Raw genomic sequence first — 19,509 nt, 5'->3', positions numbered from 1 at the left:
TACCTCCATCACATCGGCTCTACCTCCACCTTCATCACCTCACTCGCCAGTTCTCAGATCTAGTTTTTTTTACCATTGCATGGGTTTATTGATTTGAGATTTTTGGCTAGTTTTATGGGTTGTGGTGGGTGGCTGGGTTTTTGAGTTGTAGTGGATGGCTACATTTTTGGGTGGCTGGGATCTTTGTGGGTCTGTTGATGGCTGCATTTTTAGGTGGATAGAATGATTTGTGGGCCATGGTGAGTGGTTGGTTGGCTTTGGCCTTTCTTTTTCTTTTTTTCTTTTTTCTTTTTCTTTTTTTTTTTTTTTTTTTTTTTTTGGATTTGAGTGGTAGTGGAGTGTCAAGGTGGTGGTAGGTGTGTTTGTGCAGATCTGGTGGTGGTTTGGGTGGTTGATGGAGTGGTGGTGGTTTGGTTTTGTGAGATTGTTAAAATTGAAACATACAATATATATATATATATATATATATTGCATTTTCAGAAGTACAAACCAAACACTGTAAAATAAAAATATTTTCAGTAAAATATTTTGCATGTAAAATATTTTACCTTTACAAATATTTTACGTCGAAATAAATGGAGCATTAATGTATTAAAAAATAATTATTTTTTGTATTTATCTTGATTGATAGTTTGTTAATATTATATGGATGTCTATTTGGGAATTTTTTTTTTTTTTTTTTCATATACTTTTGCACCCTAGCTTGAAATCTAGGGTGCCCTTTGCTTAAGAAAAAAAATTCAAAATTTGACTGTTACGAGGAACATTAATAATAATAATAATAATAATAATAATAATAATAATAATAAATTTATAAGCAAATAAACAATCACACCCCCCATGATTTCAATCAATCTATAAATTAAATACTAAATAATAATAATAAAAATATCAAATATTAGTATTAGAAATTGAAATAAGCCAAACACCAAAAATTATTTAGATAATTTGAAGAAAGTAAATCTTCAAGCACAAAACACATAGCGTCCTAAAATGAGAATAAAATTTTACCTTAATTATTCTGAACCACCAATGATTTTTTTTTTTTTTTTTTACCTTATCCTAAACCACTAATGAAAATAATTTTTTTATTTTTACCGTATCCTAAATCACTAATGATGCAATAAGCATACTAACAAGAACACCGAATGAAACAGTTGTAGAATAGGTTCCAGAGTGTGACAATGGAGATGAGGCTGGAACTCCACCTCCAGTACTGCTTGAGAATGTTGGGGATGGAGTCTTGGAACTTGGTGTCACTGGAGTACTCTTTGCTGATGATTTTGGAGCTGGTGATGATGGTTTTGAAGGAGTCATTGGAGGTTTAACTGGAACATCATATTCATTAGTAATTTTGCATAAACTAATGAACTTGATAATGACAATCTAATACCAAATATTAAAATAATAATATTATAATTTAAGAATTTGAAAACACTGCTTCAAAACTAGTATAATTTTTATTTATTTTAATCTCATTCTTCAAAAGAGAGTTAATTACACACAATCAAAACAGTATAGGCACAATGCATTCCCAAAGTGAGAGGGATTGACGAGCTAATTTTTGTAAACCAAATACAATTTTCGTTATTTTTATTTTTATTTTTCTCTAAAAGTTAATTAATAAAATATTACTAACTTTCACTGTTGATTTATTCCTTTATTTGAAAATCAATTGCAGCTCATATCTTTTTATTAAAAAAAAAAAAAGCCTTGAATGATAGTAAGGAAACTGCATTTTTCTAACAATACCAAAAAAAATCTCAAAAAATTAATTTTTATAACCAAAAAAAAAAAGACGTGAGCATCACTATTAAGCTCTTAATGTCCTAGGCAAGGAAACTGCATGCAAAAAAAATAAAACCCCACAACTCATTAACACATTAAATAAGTAGAAATTTGCAAATGTTAGTATGCAAAACAAGATAAAGATCAAATCATTTACCATCACGACAAACTTCAGACATCATCAGGACCTTTGTAACATTCAAATTAATATCATAGGAAGGAGCAATCTTTATGGCTTCTATAATACACGAAGCACCGGTATTCATTGTTAATTCAAACGCAGTGCAACAATCAGGGCCTAGCTTTGTCACCTCACTTTCATCACTCAGATAAGACATGCAATCTACCAAATCCCATATTAAATCTGAGCAACCCCCAGAAGGTGACTCTGAGGGTGAGTATGAGGGTGACTCTGAGGGTGAAAGGTCAGAACTAGCTATTAGAAATGATGTAAACAAAATGCAAGTGAAGATAAAAACTCGCTTCATCTTTAGTGATTAGGAGTGGAGGAAGATGTGAGAGTTTTGTCAGATCAGCTTGCTTTCATTTTTTCAGTTTTAAATAAAGATCTGTTTTAAATTTAAGATAGGGTTTACCTAAAATGAACGAATATTTTGATTTTTAGTTGTAATCTTTTCTAGATATTGTCTCCTACCAAACTTCAAAATACTTGATGTGAGGTCTAATTGGAAATCAAATGATATCTTCTTAAACCTAAAACAGATAATAAATGGTTGTCAACCCATTCTGTTAACTGATATTATCTTCACTCCTCTCTCTCTCAAATAAAAAATAAAAAACAAAAAATAAAAATCTCATTTTTCACTCAAAATAAAAATTGTACTAACTTGATTTTTCAAAATACAATTTAGAATGCATGATAGTGTATGATACATTTAGTTACAACAATGTTACATTAAAAATTAAAGTGTTGCATATCCTCCTATCAAAAAAAAAAAAGTTGCATGTCTTCCTCAATAAGAGAAGAGAACAATTAGAAAATAATTCAAACTGTTGAAGCACTAGTGTGGAGTGCCACTAAGGAGGCATAAAATCCATCCTTGATATTAATCAAAGTTTCATGCTTTCCTTTCTCCACTATTACACCATTTTTAACAACTGCTATTAGATCAGCATTCTTGATTGTGGATAATCGATGAGCCACAACTATTGTAGTCCGGTTAATCATGACTCGGTCTAGTGCATCTTGAACAATTTTCTCAGACTCGGCATCTAGTGCACTAGTAGCTTCATCTAATATTAATATTTTTGGACTTTTAACTATGGCACGTGCAATGGCAACACGTTGCTTTTGCCCACCAGATAATTGGACTCCTCGTTCACCTACCATGGTATCATAACCCTGCATTTTGCAATTTTGAAAACTTGTGAGACAAGGATTAAAGCACACGTGCAAGTTAATGCTATCCACCATAAGTGTCTTAATAGTGGGACTTGGTTTGTTAATGAAAATGAGATGGGTTTTGAAAAATGATTTGTATTGCTCAAACCTGTTGTAAGCTACTAATGAATTTGTGGGCATTGGCCAACTCTGATGCAGATATAATTTCTGCCTCAGTTGCATCTCCTTCCTTTCCATATGCAATGTTGGCACGGATAGTGTCATTGAACAAAATTGGTTCTTGGCTCACAAGCCCCATTTGCTGCCTCAACCATTTGAGTTGAAACTTTTGAATTTCAATACCATCCAGTGTTACATGGCCTGAATCAGGATCATAAAATCTTTGTAAAAGTGAGACCACTGTTGATTTTCCACAACCACTTTCTCCGACAAGGGCAACCGTCTGAAAGATGTTTAGAACAATAACTTGATCAGTACGTTTTAAATGAAATGCTCCTTGCGAAAAGGAAATGGAAGTTTAGATACAATCCTATAATTAAACTTTACCTTGCCAGAATGAATTTTTAAGTTGAGGTCTCGGAAAATATGAATATCTGGTCTAGAAGGATACTTAAAGCTTATATGATGAAGCTCAATTTCGCCCTTTACATCATCCAATTTTATGCCAGACTCCTCACTTGGGTCAATCTTTGACTTCAGATCTAATATTGCAAATATGGAAGTGGCGGCGTTCTTGGCTTTGCTAGAATCAGGAGCAAAGGAGCTTGTTTGAGAAATTCCTATTGCTGCCATGGTTAAGGCAAAAAAAACCTGTAGAGCATACATACAAAATTTCAAAGTTAATTTTGTATGAGTAAATTTCACCATTCTCTAGAAGTTGCCAAATTTCTTCTAAAAAACTTCGAAAAACATGGGAAGAATATTTACCCGGAAAACGTCCGAGAATGTTGTTTTGCCAGCCTCAACAAGTCGAGCTCCAGCATAGAAACTAGTTGCGTAGACAGAATACATTAAGAAGAAAGATAACCCAAATCCTATTCCACTAATCAGTCCTTGCCGTATCCCAGTCTTCATCGGACCTTCACATTTTCTTTTGTATAATTCCATGACATTCTCTTCAGCACAAAAAGAAGCAACCGTTCTTATACTTCCAACAGCATCATTTGCAACCTGGCTCGCTTCCTCATACATCATCTGTAAAAATTAAAATTTACATCTTGATAAATTCTTTTTAAAACAAATACTAAAATTTACTTGTAAAGAATTCGACAACATTATCATTCTTGGATATAATTTCCACTTTTTTCAAGTCTGTCCTTGAAGAATGTTTAGCATGGTGCAATCATACATAGTAACATAGAAAAGGCATTAGTTTTAAAGCATACCTTTGCATCTGCACTAAATCCTTTCATGAACTTCACTTGAATAAACCCATTGACTCCAATTAGAGGAATCAATAACAGGATAATAAAAGCCAACTGCCAGCAAGCAACAAAGGCAATGACCAACCCAGCAACCGCTGAAGCCATATTTTCTACCATCTGACCAAGTGCATCCCCTACTAAAGCACGCACTGATGCTGCATCTGCTGAGAGCCTTGCACCAATTGCACCACTTGAATTATCAGGATCATCAAACCAACTAACCTCCATGTTAACCACCTTCTCAAAGCACATTACTCTAATACGTCCGATTAATTTACACCCAGCCACAGCAAAGAAATATGATCGTGCTGGACTCATCAGAAATGATGCCAGACCAAGGAGCATAAACATGATTGCCAAAAGTTTTGAATCCTTTTTTAGTCCATTAGGTTCAAAAAATATCTTGATAGCTCTGGAAATTAGTAATCCTAAAATTGGAAGTATTACGCCATTGAGGATTGCAGCTACAGCTCCAATTATAAGCACTGGAATCTCAGGCTTGCTAAGGTAGGCAACGCGGCTGAGTGGAACATTTGGAAGTTCTTCTGTAGGTACTGAAGGGGATTCTGTTTCTGCCCGTGCAATTTCTGGTACAGAGAATGAGTGGCGGCTACTGTTTCCCACTCCAGATGATCCTCGACTTATAGATCGTTGGATTGATATTCTTTGAGTTGAGTGTCTGAATGATTCCACAGTAATTTCGGATCCTTTTTTTACTTCTTGCAAGCGTATAAGCTGAGAGTATGCTCCCTCAGGATCCTTGAGTAGTTCTGAGTGCGAGCCTGATCAAGTGACATTAACATTACTCAGTATAAGTCAACCATCTTCTTTCACATCAGTATGTGAAATCTGGGATCCAATAATTACTTGTAGCGAAGACTAGTTTAAGATTCCAAAATTGATTAGGAAAAAATTATGCATGATAGTATAAGAAAGCAAGTCCTTTTCATTCTGTTTCTCAAAAAAAAAAAGTCCTGATTTTATTTTTTTTCAGTTATGCAACTTCTATAATCATTTGTGAATTTCGAAAAAATGATGTTTGATGACAATATCCAGGACATACACCAATTCCCATAATACAGATTGATGAAGGCTTCTACATATATCCTCATTCCAATTAAAGAAAATTTACACTTGGGAGATGGTAATATGTTTTGGTTGAGATAACAATTAACAAATTATTACCAAGTACTTACTATAAACACAGGGTTCGATGCACACTTTGATACTGGTTCCACATGAGAATAAATTTTAAAAAAGAAATCAATGGCTATAGTTATTAGGTACCTTTTTCAACCATCTTTCCTCTATGAATGACGGCAATCATATCAGCATTCCTTACTGTGCTCAAACGATGGGCAACAATGACTGTTGTCCTGTTGACCATAATCCTGTCCAATGCCTCTTGCACTATCCTTTCAGACTCTGCATCAAGTGCACTTGTAGCTTCATCGAGAAGTAGTATTCGTGGGTCTTTCAGAATTGCTCTTGCAATGGCAATCCTCTGTTTCTGTCCACCAGACATCTGTGTTCCGTGCTCACCAACCATGATATCTAGCCCCTGGAAATGAAATTCAAATTATTGAAGTAAATCAACAAGTTTTCTGATAATGAATATGAACACAAGGTCCCACAGTGTAATCAAGTTGACTGAAAATCAGAACCTGTGGTAATTTGTCAATGAATTTAGCAGCATTGGCTAGTTCAGCTGCTGCTCTTATCTCTTCAATAGTTGCACCATCCTTTCCATATGCAATATTATCCTTAATGCTGGATGCAAATAACACAGGTTCCTGGCTGACAAGACCAATTTTCCCTCTAATCCATTTGAGCTGAAATTCTTTGAGGTTAATTCCACCTATAAGAACTTCGCCAGCATGAGGGTCATAGAATCTCTCTATCAGACTAATGACTGTTGACTTCCCACTTCCACTTTGTCCAACCAAAGCTGTAGTTGTGCCACTTGGGATAGAAAGAGAGAATCCATTGAATATTAGTTCATCCGGTCTGCTTGGGTAACTGAAATAAACATCCCTTAGCTCTATATCTCCATGAATGTCATCTAACGTCCTTCCCTTTGTGTCATAAGCATCTATCATTGGCTTCCTCCCTATAGTTTCAAACATCTTAAATGCTGCAGCTTGTCCCGCAGCGAATGCACTCATGCAGGGAGATGCCTGTCCTAGAGACCTGAAATATCCATATGGAATCAGAAAATGAGAGACTGATGAATAATTTAGAAACTAAGATGTACAAATACCAATCCGAATGTTTAAATTTTTTGCTTGCTTTTTATGAAACAAAAACAGGAGGAAATTTCCATTTATTAGGTACAATGAGAATATAACCATATTAGCATATGAAAGCTATTAGTAGTAAAACAAGAAAAGAAATGCAGCTCACATGGAACCAGATAACACGGCAATTATCACGGTCAGCACTTGACCCCCATTATATCCTTTCTCCAGTATCATCTTTGCACCAAACCATGCTGCCAAAGCGTAAGTGCAGAACACTACAAACGTAGCTGTGCCAAGACCAAAACCAGAAGCCAAGCCTTCCTGAACGCCTGAATTGTAAGCTTTTAAAACAAATTTCTTGTAACTAATTATAGCTTGCTTCTCACCGGTGAATGATGCAACCTAGACAACAATCAAGTTCAATGTCATGATTTTTATAAAACTTAAAAGCAGAACCAAACACATTATTTCAAGATAAAACTCCAAAATATCCCAGGCACATATTTTGTTATGACAACATGACATACTGTTCTGATTGAGCCAATCGTCTGTTCAACTACATTTGCTGCTTTTGCATAAGCACTTTGTCCCCGGGACGCCATCTTGGGTATGATGATGGACATAACTGCACCAGATGCCACAAGAAGAGGAAGAGAGGATAACATGACAAGGGTTAGAAGCCACCCTTTGATAAATGCTACCACAAAGCCTCCGATGAATGTAGTAGTCAGTTGCAAAAATTTCCCAACCTGCACAAACACAATTTTTAAACCCCTGGATCTTGTGCAAAGATACGCAAAATACAGGATCATTGCTTTTGATGTAAATGTAACAGCACTTTAGTACCTTCTCACCCATTGCATCCTGTATTAGGACGGTGTCACCAGACATTCTGCTAACAACCTCGCCAGTGTTTGTTTCCTTATCAAAGAATGCAACATCTTGCCTCAGAATAGTCTTCAGATATAAACGCCTTATTCGTGCAGCCTGTCGCTCCCCTGTCACCATCCAACAAGCCACCTCTGGCAAACAACAAAACATATTTCTCAACTCAACAACTGATACTGATGAACAAAAGAACAATAAGCAATAAAATTTGGAAGTGATTGGAATATGCAATGTACTTACGAAGGAAAGCTGCCAGAGCCGCACCCAGTGCTAAGTAGACAAATTTTAGACAGACCTAAAATTTTGGAGGAAACCAATTTATAAGATCTTCACGTAGCAATTTTAAGATGTCAGAAAAGAAAGAATAGGGTTGCTAATACATTCCTTAACATAGGTTAATACTCAATTCAAGCTCCAGTATATTATTATATAAGCAGCTGAAATATATCACATTCTTATCTCTGAAAAGTATTTAAATCATAAGTCTTAGAAACTAAAAAGGTTTCTCAAAAAGTATCAAATTCCCTGACTTTATGGTCTGGTTTGGTTTCTCAAAAAGAAAATCATGAGTCTTAAAATTTAAATCACATCTTTCAGTCAAAAGGTTGGACCTTATCAATTACAACTTATGCAGAATATCTGTACCTTAGAAACTGTATCAACCATGTTGGGGCTATTCTGGTTTTGTCCAAAAGAATTGGACAATTCCCCGAATAGCAGAGTCATAAGGGGCATACATATCCCATTCCCAACGGCACCAATTGTGCCAAGGATCATCAGCAAAATATCAGTGGAATCTGCAAATGAGAACAGTTTCCGAAATGGAACAGTGTTAGTTTTCTCATCCCCTTTGCTCTTCTTTGAGTCTTCTTGATCACCATTCATGCTGGAGGTTTTCTCTTCTTCTGCATTGCTTTTTGATGTGGTGGCTGCATCTGTATTTGTTTGGCTGTCCAAGCCATTCTCCACTGCCATTTTATCCAAGATCCTAATGCAATTTTAGTTACTTTATTCAGGATAAACAGAATCTATATGGCCCCTGAAGCACACAATTAATGGTTGAAATCAGTAACTTATAAGCCAAGCTGGAAATTTCAAACTAGTGGGACTTAGAGAAATACTAACTCAGTATCATCACTAACCGATAAAATGATATATATATATATATATATATATATATATATATATATATGAGAAGTTAAAATGATAGTAGTACAACAGGGAATTGATCTAGCATCTTTGTCTTGAATTCAACTAAAGTGGTCATTTAAGTAACAAAAGGGAAATTTTAGCACAAAAAAGAAACGGAATGGAAATATTGTACTTTTTTTATGTTGAACTTTTCAGATGCAAAATCATTGTTCATGTTCTATAGATTTAGATGTTAATATCTTAAACTAATATTAGAGTACTCTACAAATAGTGAAGCTAAGCTGATTTAGACTATTGATATTATCATTTCCAGAATAAGTAAGGTTGAAGCAGACACTGACAGAAACTAAATCAGCTGGAAGCTAAAGATGTCAATCAAGCCCTCGTTTTTACTCCACCAGAAGAAACAAAAGAAGAGACAAAAATTGTTTCTAATTATTCAGCATACAGCTAGGGAATGTAGCCAAACTAATCACAGCGAATGCAAATTCGGTATCTTTACAATCTTGATCATACCAAAATAGTATCAAATTTTCTTCTACAAAGGCTCCCCATGAAGTGCAAACAAATAACAACGATGAGAGAGAGAGAGAGAGAGAGGTGGTTTATTATAGTCTGCAGCTTGTAATAACAGTTTTTGCACTTGTTAGTAACATATATTCTTTGGTTCTGAAACAAATGTTATTCATCCAAAAAAATTCCAACTTCAAAAAGTTGCCCATGAAGCATGATGGGTCCAAAAAAGGGAACAAACAACGTAGAATGAATAAACTTTGTTATGCTTTGGCAGGATCAGATCTCTGCAACCCCGTGGCTCCCAATCAAAAACATCTAAAACCTCTGATAATTCTGTACTTTCCAATCAAAACAACCATAGGCATTTCATTCAATTATCATAGTTATATCATGATAGAGCATTTAATGAACAAAAGTACAAAAACCCATCCGACAAAGGTTTTGAGAAAGATAAATTGCCTAGGAAGATAATAAAAGAAAGGGTACCTTAAAAATGACCAGTGTCTGAGATCCACAAGTGCTACCTTATTAGTGCACTGTTAAGGAACGTCTGTTTTTATTTAGCTGTTAAAGTACATTATATGTATCTAAAGAGTTTCCATATATATATATATATATATGCACTTTGTCTTTGCTTGAAGCGCAATCACAACTATTTAAAATTCTGCCACTTTCAATAGATTTCACAAGAGGTCCGAGGTGTTCATGGCCAACAGCGCCAAATATCCTACGTGTCAAACAATTTAGAATTTTTAGTGAAGTACATAGATTCTCGGAGAACACTGGAAAGGCAACTAATCCTACTGGCTTGTGTTTTTTTATATTCTTTTTTATAACGAAAAACGAAATACAACTTTGAAACGCCTCTTAATTTGAGATTTGACCAACCGTCACCATACAATATCAGACACACCGTTCTTAGTTTCTTACTCAATAAGAAAAACAGTATGTCATCAAAATAATAATAATAATAATAAAAGCAAAACAGCAAATCTTGTATTAGAATTTCAAGAATACTGTTAAAGAATGAAATACTATATATACCACCTTAAAAAACCGAGGTGATTAATGGTATAATTTGTTTAGATGGACCACAATAGAACACTTGTACAAAATATTAGTATTTTTCTGCTAACGTTTTCTACTTAGAAAAATACAATACGCAAATATTTTTTTTATGATATTTTTTATAGTTATTGAGATAATACGGTGAGATCAATGCAAGAAAAGAAATATGATAGAGTAATTTTATTCAAATTACATTTTGTCGTGTCAACATAGTAGAACAGTTGTGAAAAATTTTGTCATCTCATATTGTTCTATGGAACAGTTGTAAAAAATTTTGTCATCTTATATTATGATAAGGAAATGCCAGGCTCATGTTAAGAAACCTAATAATTTTGTGTTTAAAACAAGTCTAACGACTTGTTAGATTTAAATAAAAGTACAAATTTTAACAGAAAATCTCATTTTAAAACATTTGTCTATGTATCATATGATACGTACGATTTTATGATACAATACGATTCATACGATACACATACTGTATCGTACCATTCATGAGTACCTACGATACGTCGATACGATACAAAACTTTTTATACACGATACGATACTGACAACAATGCTAATGAACTAATTAATGGCAAGTTGGTGAGATAGTTGTATGTTTGTGATTGTGAGAATGACGCAATCACTATTACATGTTTTATTCTTTCATTGTTTGAGAGAGAGTGATCTAGGATCTCTCAATAAATAGGAGCTAATGCAAGAAGATTTTAAGAATTTTTTATGAAGTGTGTAATATTTAAAAGGAAAAGGTTAACAAATGTCCTAAGAGTATTGGGTTATGAACTATCTTTAAAAATATTTTATAGAAAAATGATAAAGCAATTAATTTTGAAAACTCTACAACAAAATCAGCTAGGACCTGGCCTTTCAACGAGCTCCTTAGCCTATACCTAATATCAAAAGAACCCAACCAAGTCCCCCACTTCGCTATTCTTCCCGTGAAATAAGATCTTTTCAACAATGACTGTAGGGGGTATTTGGTCAACACATAAACAGTGTGAGCTTGAAAGTAATGGGGTAACTTCCGCGTAGCATGCACTAGTGCTAGCAACAGTTTCTCCAAAGTCTAATATCTTGTCTCAGCATCAACTAAGGTTTTATTGATGTAGTAAACTGGTCGTTGTACTCCTTGGTCTCTCAGGAGTACGGCACTTACAGCGTGTTCGGATACTGAAAGAGACATGAATAAATCCTCCCCGGGTTTTGGGGCTATCAACATTGGTGCTCGCACCAGATATTCTTTCAGTTCCTGAAAGGCTCTCTCACACTCTTCACTCCATTGGAATCCCTTCCATTTCTTTAAAAGCTGGTAGAATGGTTTGTAGCGGTTGGTGAACTTGGAAATGAACCAATTAAGGGCAACCAACATGCCGGTCAGTACTTGAACTTCCTTTGGATTGCTCGACGGTTTGAGGTGTTTCATTGCTTCAATCTAGTCGTGGTTGACCTCTATTCCTTGGTTAGTGATCAAATATCCCAGGAACTTGCCAGCCCCCACTCCGAAAGCATACTTCTCGGCATTGAGTTGTACTTTATGCCATCAAAGTACTTCAAACACTTCTTTGAGGTCGCCAATATGCTGCATTTTCTACTTGCTCTTTACCACCATATCATCGATGTAGACCTCGACAATGCGCCTAATTTTATCTCTGAACATTCTAGTCATCATCCGCTGATAAGTGGCACCAGCATTCTTCAACCCAAATGGCATCACGGTGTAATGGTAGTTAGCGTCGGGCGAGATAAATGCCTTCTTCTCCTGGTCCTCGGCAGCCAAGGCGATCTGATGATAATCCTGAAAAGTGTCAAGAAAGCTCATCCGTGGGTGCCCATATGTGGCATCTATCAGCTAATCAATTTTTGGCATAGGAAACGGGTCCTTCGAACATGCTTGGTTAAGGTCGGTAAAGTTAACACAGACCCTACATTTGTCATTCTTCTTTTTTACCACTACAGTATTTGCAAGCCACCCTAGGAAAAATATCTCCTTTGTAGCTCCGGCTTCTTTCAGTTTCTTAACCTCTTGCCTAATGGCTTCAACATGCTCCTTAACCACTCTCCTCGGTTTCTGCTTTTTGGGAGGGCACAACGGATCCACGTTAAGCTTGTGAATTATGAACTCAAGGTTCACCCCGGGCACTTCATACAGGTTCCAAGCAAACACGTCTATGTTCTATACGAGAAATAGCAGCATCTCTACCCTCTCTTCCTCGGCTCCACTTAATCCTATTAGAAAATTTCTATCCTCGTATGGTAATATCCTTACTTTCACTAAATCCTCGGCACGGCTAGCCCTTACCTTGTCTTAGGGCTCCTGTAATTGCTACAAGGGATTCTCCCTAGTCAACTCCTTTGGTTTAACTCCCTAGTCAACCGCGGCTACCAAGCACTGCCTGGCCATTTGCTGATTACCTCTTACCATGGCAATACCTTGCTCGATGCGAAACTTGACCTTTATATGCAGGGTGGATGGTACGGCCCCTATAGCGTGAATCCAGGGCCTTCCAAGAATCATCGTGTACGGAGAAAACGAGGCGACCACTATGAATATTACCATCATCTCCTTGCCTTCTATGTTCACGGGAAGCGAGATCTGCCCTTCTAGGATCACGATCCGGCCATCAAACCCCATCAAGGGCGTATCATACTTGGATAGGTCTTCCTTCTTTAGACCAAGCCCCCTGTACTGGTCGGAATACGTCACCTCGGTGCCACTCCCCTAATCTATCGTTGTGCGGTTCAATCATGCCTTCTAAATCATCGTCGTTAAAAGAAATGGGCTCCCAAGTATACTTCAACTTCTTCTCGAAGGGTTGCTCACCTGTGTAACTCCCCCCCAGTGCTAGGGCCAGTACCCCCCTTCTTCTAGACCTTTGGGTGCCTCTTGGAGCTGCATGGATGACTTCTATCACTCCCAATGGGGGTAGGAGAGGATTCCCTCGCAACCGTGGGCCCTAGCCGAACTCTTGATTCCTTGGATCTATCACAAATTCCTTCAGGTACCCCGCCTTCACCAACTGCTCTAGATGATCCTTTAACACCCTACACTGCTCAGTAGTATGCCCCCTATCTCTATGGTAAATGCAATACAAGTTTTGGTTTCTCCTGGACGAGTCTCCTTCCATCTTGTTTGGCCATTGAAAATATGGTTCATTCTTAATTCGATCCACAATCCTGTACACCGGTTCCTTAAAGGCCACATTCACCTCTCCCATCTGTGGCCCCAGCTCTTGAATCCTCAAATCCTTCTGGAGTTTAGATTGGAAGCTGATATACCGAGGATGATTTGTGACCAGGGCTTTGACCTAATTCTGTAACTTGTTAGGACATATGTGTTTCACATGTTAAGAACATATGTCATGATTTGATGTCATTGGCTTATCTTTTGACAAAACACACTTTACTTGTATTTAGGTAGATTTAGGATGTCTTTGAATACTTCAAGAAACCTTGTTTCAAGATCAAGTATTGAAGCCTTCAAGTCTGTTCAAGAAAACAAGTTTAGAGTGAAAAATCATTAAAGCTCAATAGTTGCATCTATCGAGCTTAAGGAAGCTGTTCTACATTCGGTGTGCTCGACACCTACTCGACAGCCGCTCAACACCTGCTATATGTCGAGGTTTAAGATTCTCAGAATTCCAATCTGATTTTCTTGGGATCCGTGAATGTGTCCCTAGGCTTTCTTTTCTCTTAACCCTAGCCATATAAAAGGATTAGTTTAAGGGCCGTCAAAGAGTTCATAAGTTGCACAAGCTTTGAGCAAACTTTGTTCAAGCAAATTGTGACCGGAGACAAAGTTCTTGCCCTTGTTCATCTCTTTCTTTTGAAGAAGTTGTGTATGTGCACCATAGGGTTTTATGACCAAGCATCTTCTTCATCTTCATCGTGTTGATGAACTAAAAAACTCTGCAACCAACAACATTCTTAGTTGGTGATTGAAGTCGTGTACTGGGATCCGTGCAATTGGTTAGTCACGTACATGGAGTCGTGCATCTGAAAGGGGAACTGACATTACAGGTTAAGTCCAATTGGGTATTAGGGTAAAAGTTCAACTATAAGTTGGTAAGGTACTTGGATTCCTTTACTTATAACTGCTTGTTGTGATAATAGTGGAGTTTCAGGAGCAGTGATCTGAAAATCACCTGGTGAGATTTTTGCCGTTAGATTTTCCCCATTTGTAAACAAATCACCGTGTTACTTATTTTTCGCTGCATAATTAGTTTATTGTTGATTTGTTTGTACTACCACACGTTTGCATGATAAATTGATTAATTAATAACTTGGCTAACTAATTAATTAATTAATTTCTATCACAAGGGGTCATTCAGTTTGTGGCCTATCATAACCGATCATCTTCCAACTGCTTATACTCCTCAATACGCCTCATCAACTACCTCATATCCTTAGGAGGCCTCCTCGTCAACAATTCCCATAGTTCGGAATCCTCAGACAACCCCATCCGAAAAGTACTCGTCGCGATCTTTTCATTACCTTCGCTAATCATTGTACAGTTCCCAGTATCGGTTAGTGTAGCTGCAAAGGGTTTCCCCAGCCCCTATTTTCATTTAAAGCAACGCGTCCACAGGTTGTGGAACTCGACTGCAAGTCAAGAACCATACACCAAACTCTTGAATCAATTCGGAAAAACTGTGAATCAAGCCTTTCTTCAACCCATTAAACCATCTCAAAGCAGTAGGGCCGAGGCTCGAGGGAAACACTTTACACATTAGTGCATCGTTATGAGTGTGCAAAGACATCATTTGAATGTAATGGCTTACATGTTCCATTGGGTCCGTCTTTCCATCGTAAGAATTGAACGGCGGCCGTGTAAATCTGCTTGGCATAGGTGCCCTCTCAATGTCCCTCTCAATGGTGATCGGGCACCTTGGCGTAATGCACGACTCAAAGCGTCCATGGCCGCAGTCCGAGGTCACCTCTCCTCTGGGCAAATCGAGTCCCGATCTACATATTCCCGTGAGCGGTCCTGATGCCAATGAGACCTGGATTAATGAGACCCTGTTCCATGGTGGTTCCCGACACTATCCAACCTTTCCCTCCGCTCCTCGTGGTCCCTTTTCTGACGCCTACCTTTTGCTTACAATTCCAAATCCCTGACCAACCTTCATAGGTGCTCTAGTTCCTCATCCCTTTGCTCAAGCTCTTCATCCCTTCTGTCAAAACGGTTATGCCCCGAAGCACCGGATGTTGTCTGATACATTTGAAATGACCCTTCTCCCAGGTTAGACGGCCCTTCCTCCTCATGCTCCCTATCTTCGCGCCTTTTTTGCCTTCTTTCCCGCCACATGGATCCCCGTGAAGACCTCCTAGAGCCACTTTCAGCATAACTCCCTAGTTGACACTTAGACATTCTACTGTGCACGTTTTGACAGAACCACAGCTATGTAGGAGATTCCCATAAATGGCGCCAATTATGCAAACCCAAAATATTTGGCTATTGGGCTTAACCTCTTCTTGAGCTCATAATCTATTTGTTTCGTAGGCTTTCGTGTTTCCTACTGTGGGTGGTTCTATGCTCGGCATACTCAAATACACTCCTATCTTCCCATGCCTTTCTCTCTTTCTCACAGAATCACTCCTTTGCTCTCGTTGAGTGTTTTACTCTTTTCCTTAGTATTCTTTCCAAAATTGCCAACCCCTTTTTCCTCATTCTCTCCTTCTATTTATAGGCTAGGATAAGTGGAGGAGTTATGTTTACTTCTCCTTCTTAGTGCGAATGGAGGTCCAATTCCATCATCTCAAAGTGGATGTTCCGTCAGAAAGGTGGGAGTGGCATTGGAACTGATTCCCACTTCTGTCGTTTGCTCGATAGCGACGTTGTTAAATGCACAGCTGGTCAACTAGGCATGGTGTGCCTCCGAGCAAGAACTCTCCCATCCAGGTCAGAAATGATTGGAGGGGGGGTTATGCTTAAGGTGTTCACTGCGGTCTTATTTCGGATTCCTGGGCCCAAATTGTGCTCGAAGGACTCTGGGCCAAGGCTTAAGGTCCAAGTACGAGGATGGTTGTATGACGTGCTGTGAGGCTTGGGCCTGAGGAACATGGGTTCAAGGGCCCAAGCCCTGTATCGAGGGCCCAATTCCCGTATAATATATTATACAAGATAGAAATTCCACTCTAACCTAATCTAAGTGTATGTGTGTATGAAACTCCTTCCTAAAGACTGGAATCTCGATCCTTGCCCTCCACACCCCATAAGCACTTATACTTGTAGAATGACCATCGCACCAAGGATATACGGTAGTATTAATGAACATATTTATTGCAAGTCTTCATTTCATATAACATAAGAATAATGGTAGTATTACAAAGTATTATTCATAATATACTTTCCATAAATTTTGCTTTTTCACTATTGATTTTCGAAATTAATTGTAAACATTCTTATACGGGGACATCTGGTTTGCCTTGATGTTACATTATACCGTAAATATTTACATTATTGTAAACTTACATTAATGTAATTTCAATATAAAAATACAACATTACATTATTTAGGAATATGATAAGATTAAAGTGATGTGATATATTTTGTAATTTTAGATTATTGGTAAGCTAGAAAAAATAAAATAAATCAAAACCTTAACGTCACATCATCGTAATGTACATTACATCAAGGGCACAACACAGTGAACCAAATGCCCCATCCCATTTATATTTGAGTCACGAGTGCTATCTTCTATTCCATTCAAGCTCTTGTTATTTTTTTTTTTTTTACTTCACACTCGTCCGAGCTCATTAGATCCGATTGGAGGCCCATTTGGCCCCTTTTGTACTTTTCAGTACTTTTGTGGAAGAGACGCATTGTGATGCCCCTTGTTATGACAGTTTTGTCTCCGAATTTTTAGTTCTAAATATATAGGGTCTTTGTTCAAATATATCTTAAAACTTGATCCATAGTGTGTCTACTTTTGCTTAGAAGTATAAATCCTCTTACGGATACTCAAGAATCTCAATCTGAGCCCCGCTAGTCTTAACAAAAATAGATATGTTGCAGTGGTTAATTATAATTGAAACTGTTTGAATAAATATACAAAGAATAAATAGGATTATTAGTGACACAAATCTTATTTGATTTGGAATTTTAATTGATTAATACATTGGAGTGAGTGATTAAATACGTTCTAGAAATTTTATATGTAACAACTAGAATTAATATATAAATATCATAGTCGTTTACCATCCCACAACAGACATGGACGTGAGCTAATACAAACTTTTAACATTCGCACAAAATTTTGATGCTAACCTTTGCGAGGATCATAAATTTTAACCACTCCATGATGAGGGATCTCATCTACAAAGGAAAGACTTGTAGCCGCATTAAATTTTGTGTTAACAAATACCTAACTTTGATAATCACACCTACTACTATTTATGATATTTGGTCCACCTCCCTCTACTTTTTTTTTTTTTTTTTGGTTTTATTTAGAGTATTTATTAGAGAATAGAATTTTAATTTATGGTGCCCATTATTGATAATTGCTCTTTAACATTAGGTTAAAACACCAATTAATTTTCTGTGTAGACAAAAATTGAATTCTAATATCTTATTTCACAAGAAGAAATTTTAGGAATATCCACATTCTATCTACATTAATTTCGGATGTTCCATACTAATACTAGAGATAATTCTCCCTATAATCTACACTAACTTGTAATCTCATGCATATGCATGGATACACCTGAAGATATACACTTAAACAGGTTTGGGAGTCGTCATTCGAGATAACAGAGGACAAGCACTGGCTTCTTTGTCTGAGCAAGCAAGTCTCCTGTTCTCTCCAAAAATTGTCGAAGCTATGGCAGCAGCTAGAGCTATTTCCTTCGCACAGGGACTTGGTTTCACCTCTTCATACTAGAGGGTGATTCTATGAATATCATAAAAACACTTCAGTCTGATGATGAATCCCTTTCTCCATATGGTCACATACTCAGCTCGGCAAAATCAATGGTCGTAGTAGGAAGCAGCATCACGTACTCACATGTGGGTCGAAGTGGTAATAATGTAGCGCACAACCTAACTAAACATGCTAGACATGTTAGAGGTTTTTCGGTGTGGACGAAGGATGTTCCTCCACACCTTTCTCATGTACTTTTTGCCTATCATGGCTGATTTTACTTAATAAAGGTTCAAAGTCTTGATTCTCAAAAAAAAAAAAATAAAGATATACAATAAGATATATAATATAATTTTTATATATATAATTTAAATATTATTGATAATCATTTTTATATTTTGTTAACTCTTTAAAAAAATTTGTAAGGATATTATTAAGTATAAAATATAAATTGTCCATTTTTTAAAATTATTGTGAAGCACTTTTTTTTTTTCCGATTCATTTATTTTAGACTCTTTGGTTTTTGTACTTAATAACTCACTTGGATGAATATTTATAATATGGTCCCACATTTTATTATAAAATTAAGAAATAAAACTCTTTAAGAATAAATAATTTAGGACAAATGGCGCAAAATTGGAACTCTAATTTGGAATTTTAATTTGAGTTTCTCTCAGTTTCACCTATTATTATTATTATTATTATTATTATATATAGATAGATATATATATATATATATATTTATAGATAAATAGGAAGAAAAGTAAAAAGCTAATTAGGGGGAAAAATAAAAATTAGTGAGAAATTGGCCCTTCGCCTCCCATTGTAATGTCGAGGAAAAACCTTCTCCATCCACATTCAAATAAACGCGGACCAGTCAACCTCCTCCAATTTTTTAAAAAAAAAAAAAATAGATAGAAAGAAAAGAATAGAAAAGCAAAGCAAAATAGAAAGAAACAAAGTTGCATGAGGTTGTCAAAATCGATATTCTAAGTTGGATCGTAGAAGGTAGGTGGAATCATGGATCGTAGGATTGGATCATGAATCATAAGATTTTACATTATTTGAGAAAAAAATACACATTGATATGTTAAATAATTATATAAATTATATATTCATTCATAAAAACCAAAAACTTGCATCCATTTGATATAATTACCATACATTACTACATCAATTTGAAAACATCACTTAAAAAAGCCAAAAACC

The 19,509-nt window shown here is 36.5% G+C and overlaps 3 protein-coding genes across 3 annotated transcripts in view; all 3 read right to left on the bottom strand.

The window, feature by feature from the left end:
- The window catches only part of LOC115971753 (ABC transporter B family member 11-like), a 50,403-nt gene extending 40,494 nt beyond the window's left edge, over window positions 1-9,909 (bottom strand). The window contains exon 1 of the mRNA XM_031091780.1: window positions 9,858-9,909. The gene's annotated coding sequence lies outside the window, so the exon portion shown is untranslated. The remainder of the gene's footprint in view (window positions 1-9,857) is intronic.
- On the bottom strand, window positions 1,105-2,276 carry LOC115970579 (non-specific lipid-transfer protein-like protein At2g13820). The gene is made up of 2 exons (XM_031090187.1): window positions 1,946-2,276; window positions 1,105-1,328 (listed from the first exon to the last, which is right to left on the bottom strand). Exons 1-2 carry the CDS (start codon window positions 2,274-2,276, stop codon window positions 1,105-1,107), a joined length of 555 nt encoding a protein of 184 aa, XP_030946047.1.
- On the bottom strand, window positions 2,795-8,678 carry LOC115971754 (ABC transporter B family member 21-like). Its single transcript, XM_031091782.1, has 12 exons — window positions 8,349-8,678; window positions 7,944-7,998; window positions 7,662-7,837; window positions 7,343-7,564; window positions 6,979-7,217; window positions 6,240-6,765; window positions 5,863-6,136; window positions 4,537-5,357; window positions 4,079-4,345; window positions 3,698-3,961; window positions 3,300-3,593; window positions 2,795-3,151 (listed from the first exon to the last, which is right to left on the bottom strand). Exons 1-12 carry the CDS (start codon window positions 8,676-8,678, stop codon window positions 2,795-2,797), a joined length of 3,825 nt encoding a protein of 1,274 aa, XP_030947642.1.
- Window positions 9,910-19,509: the final 9,600 nt, after the last annotated feature.

Source organism: Quercus lobata, chromosome 12, assembly GCF_001633185.2.
Source record: "Quercus lobata isolate SW786 chromosome 12, ValleyOak3.0 Primary Assembly, whole genome shotgun sequence".
NCBI lineage: Eukaryota > Viridiplantae > Streptophyta > Magnoliopsida > Fagales > Fagaceae > Quercus > Quercus lobata.
This window is presented reverse-complemented; position numbering and strand designations above follow the sequence as displayed.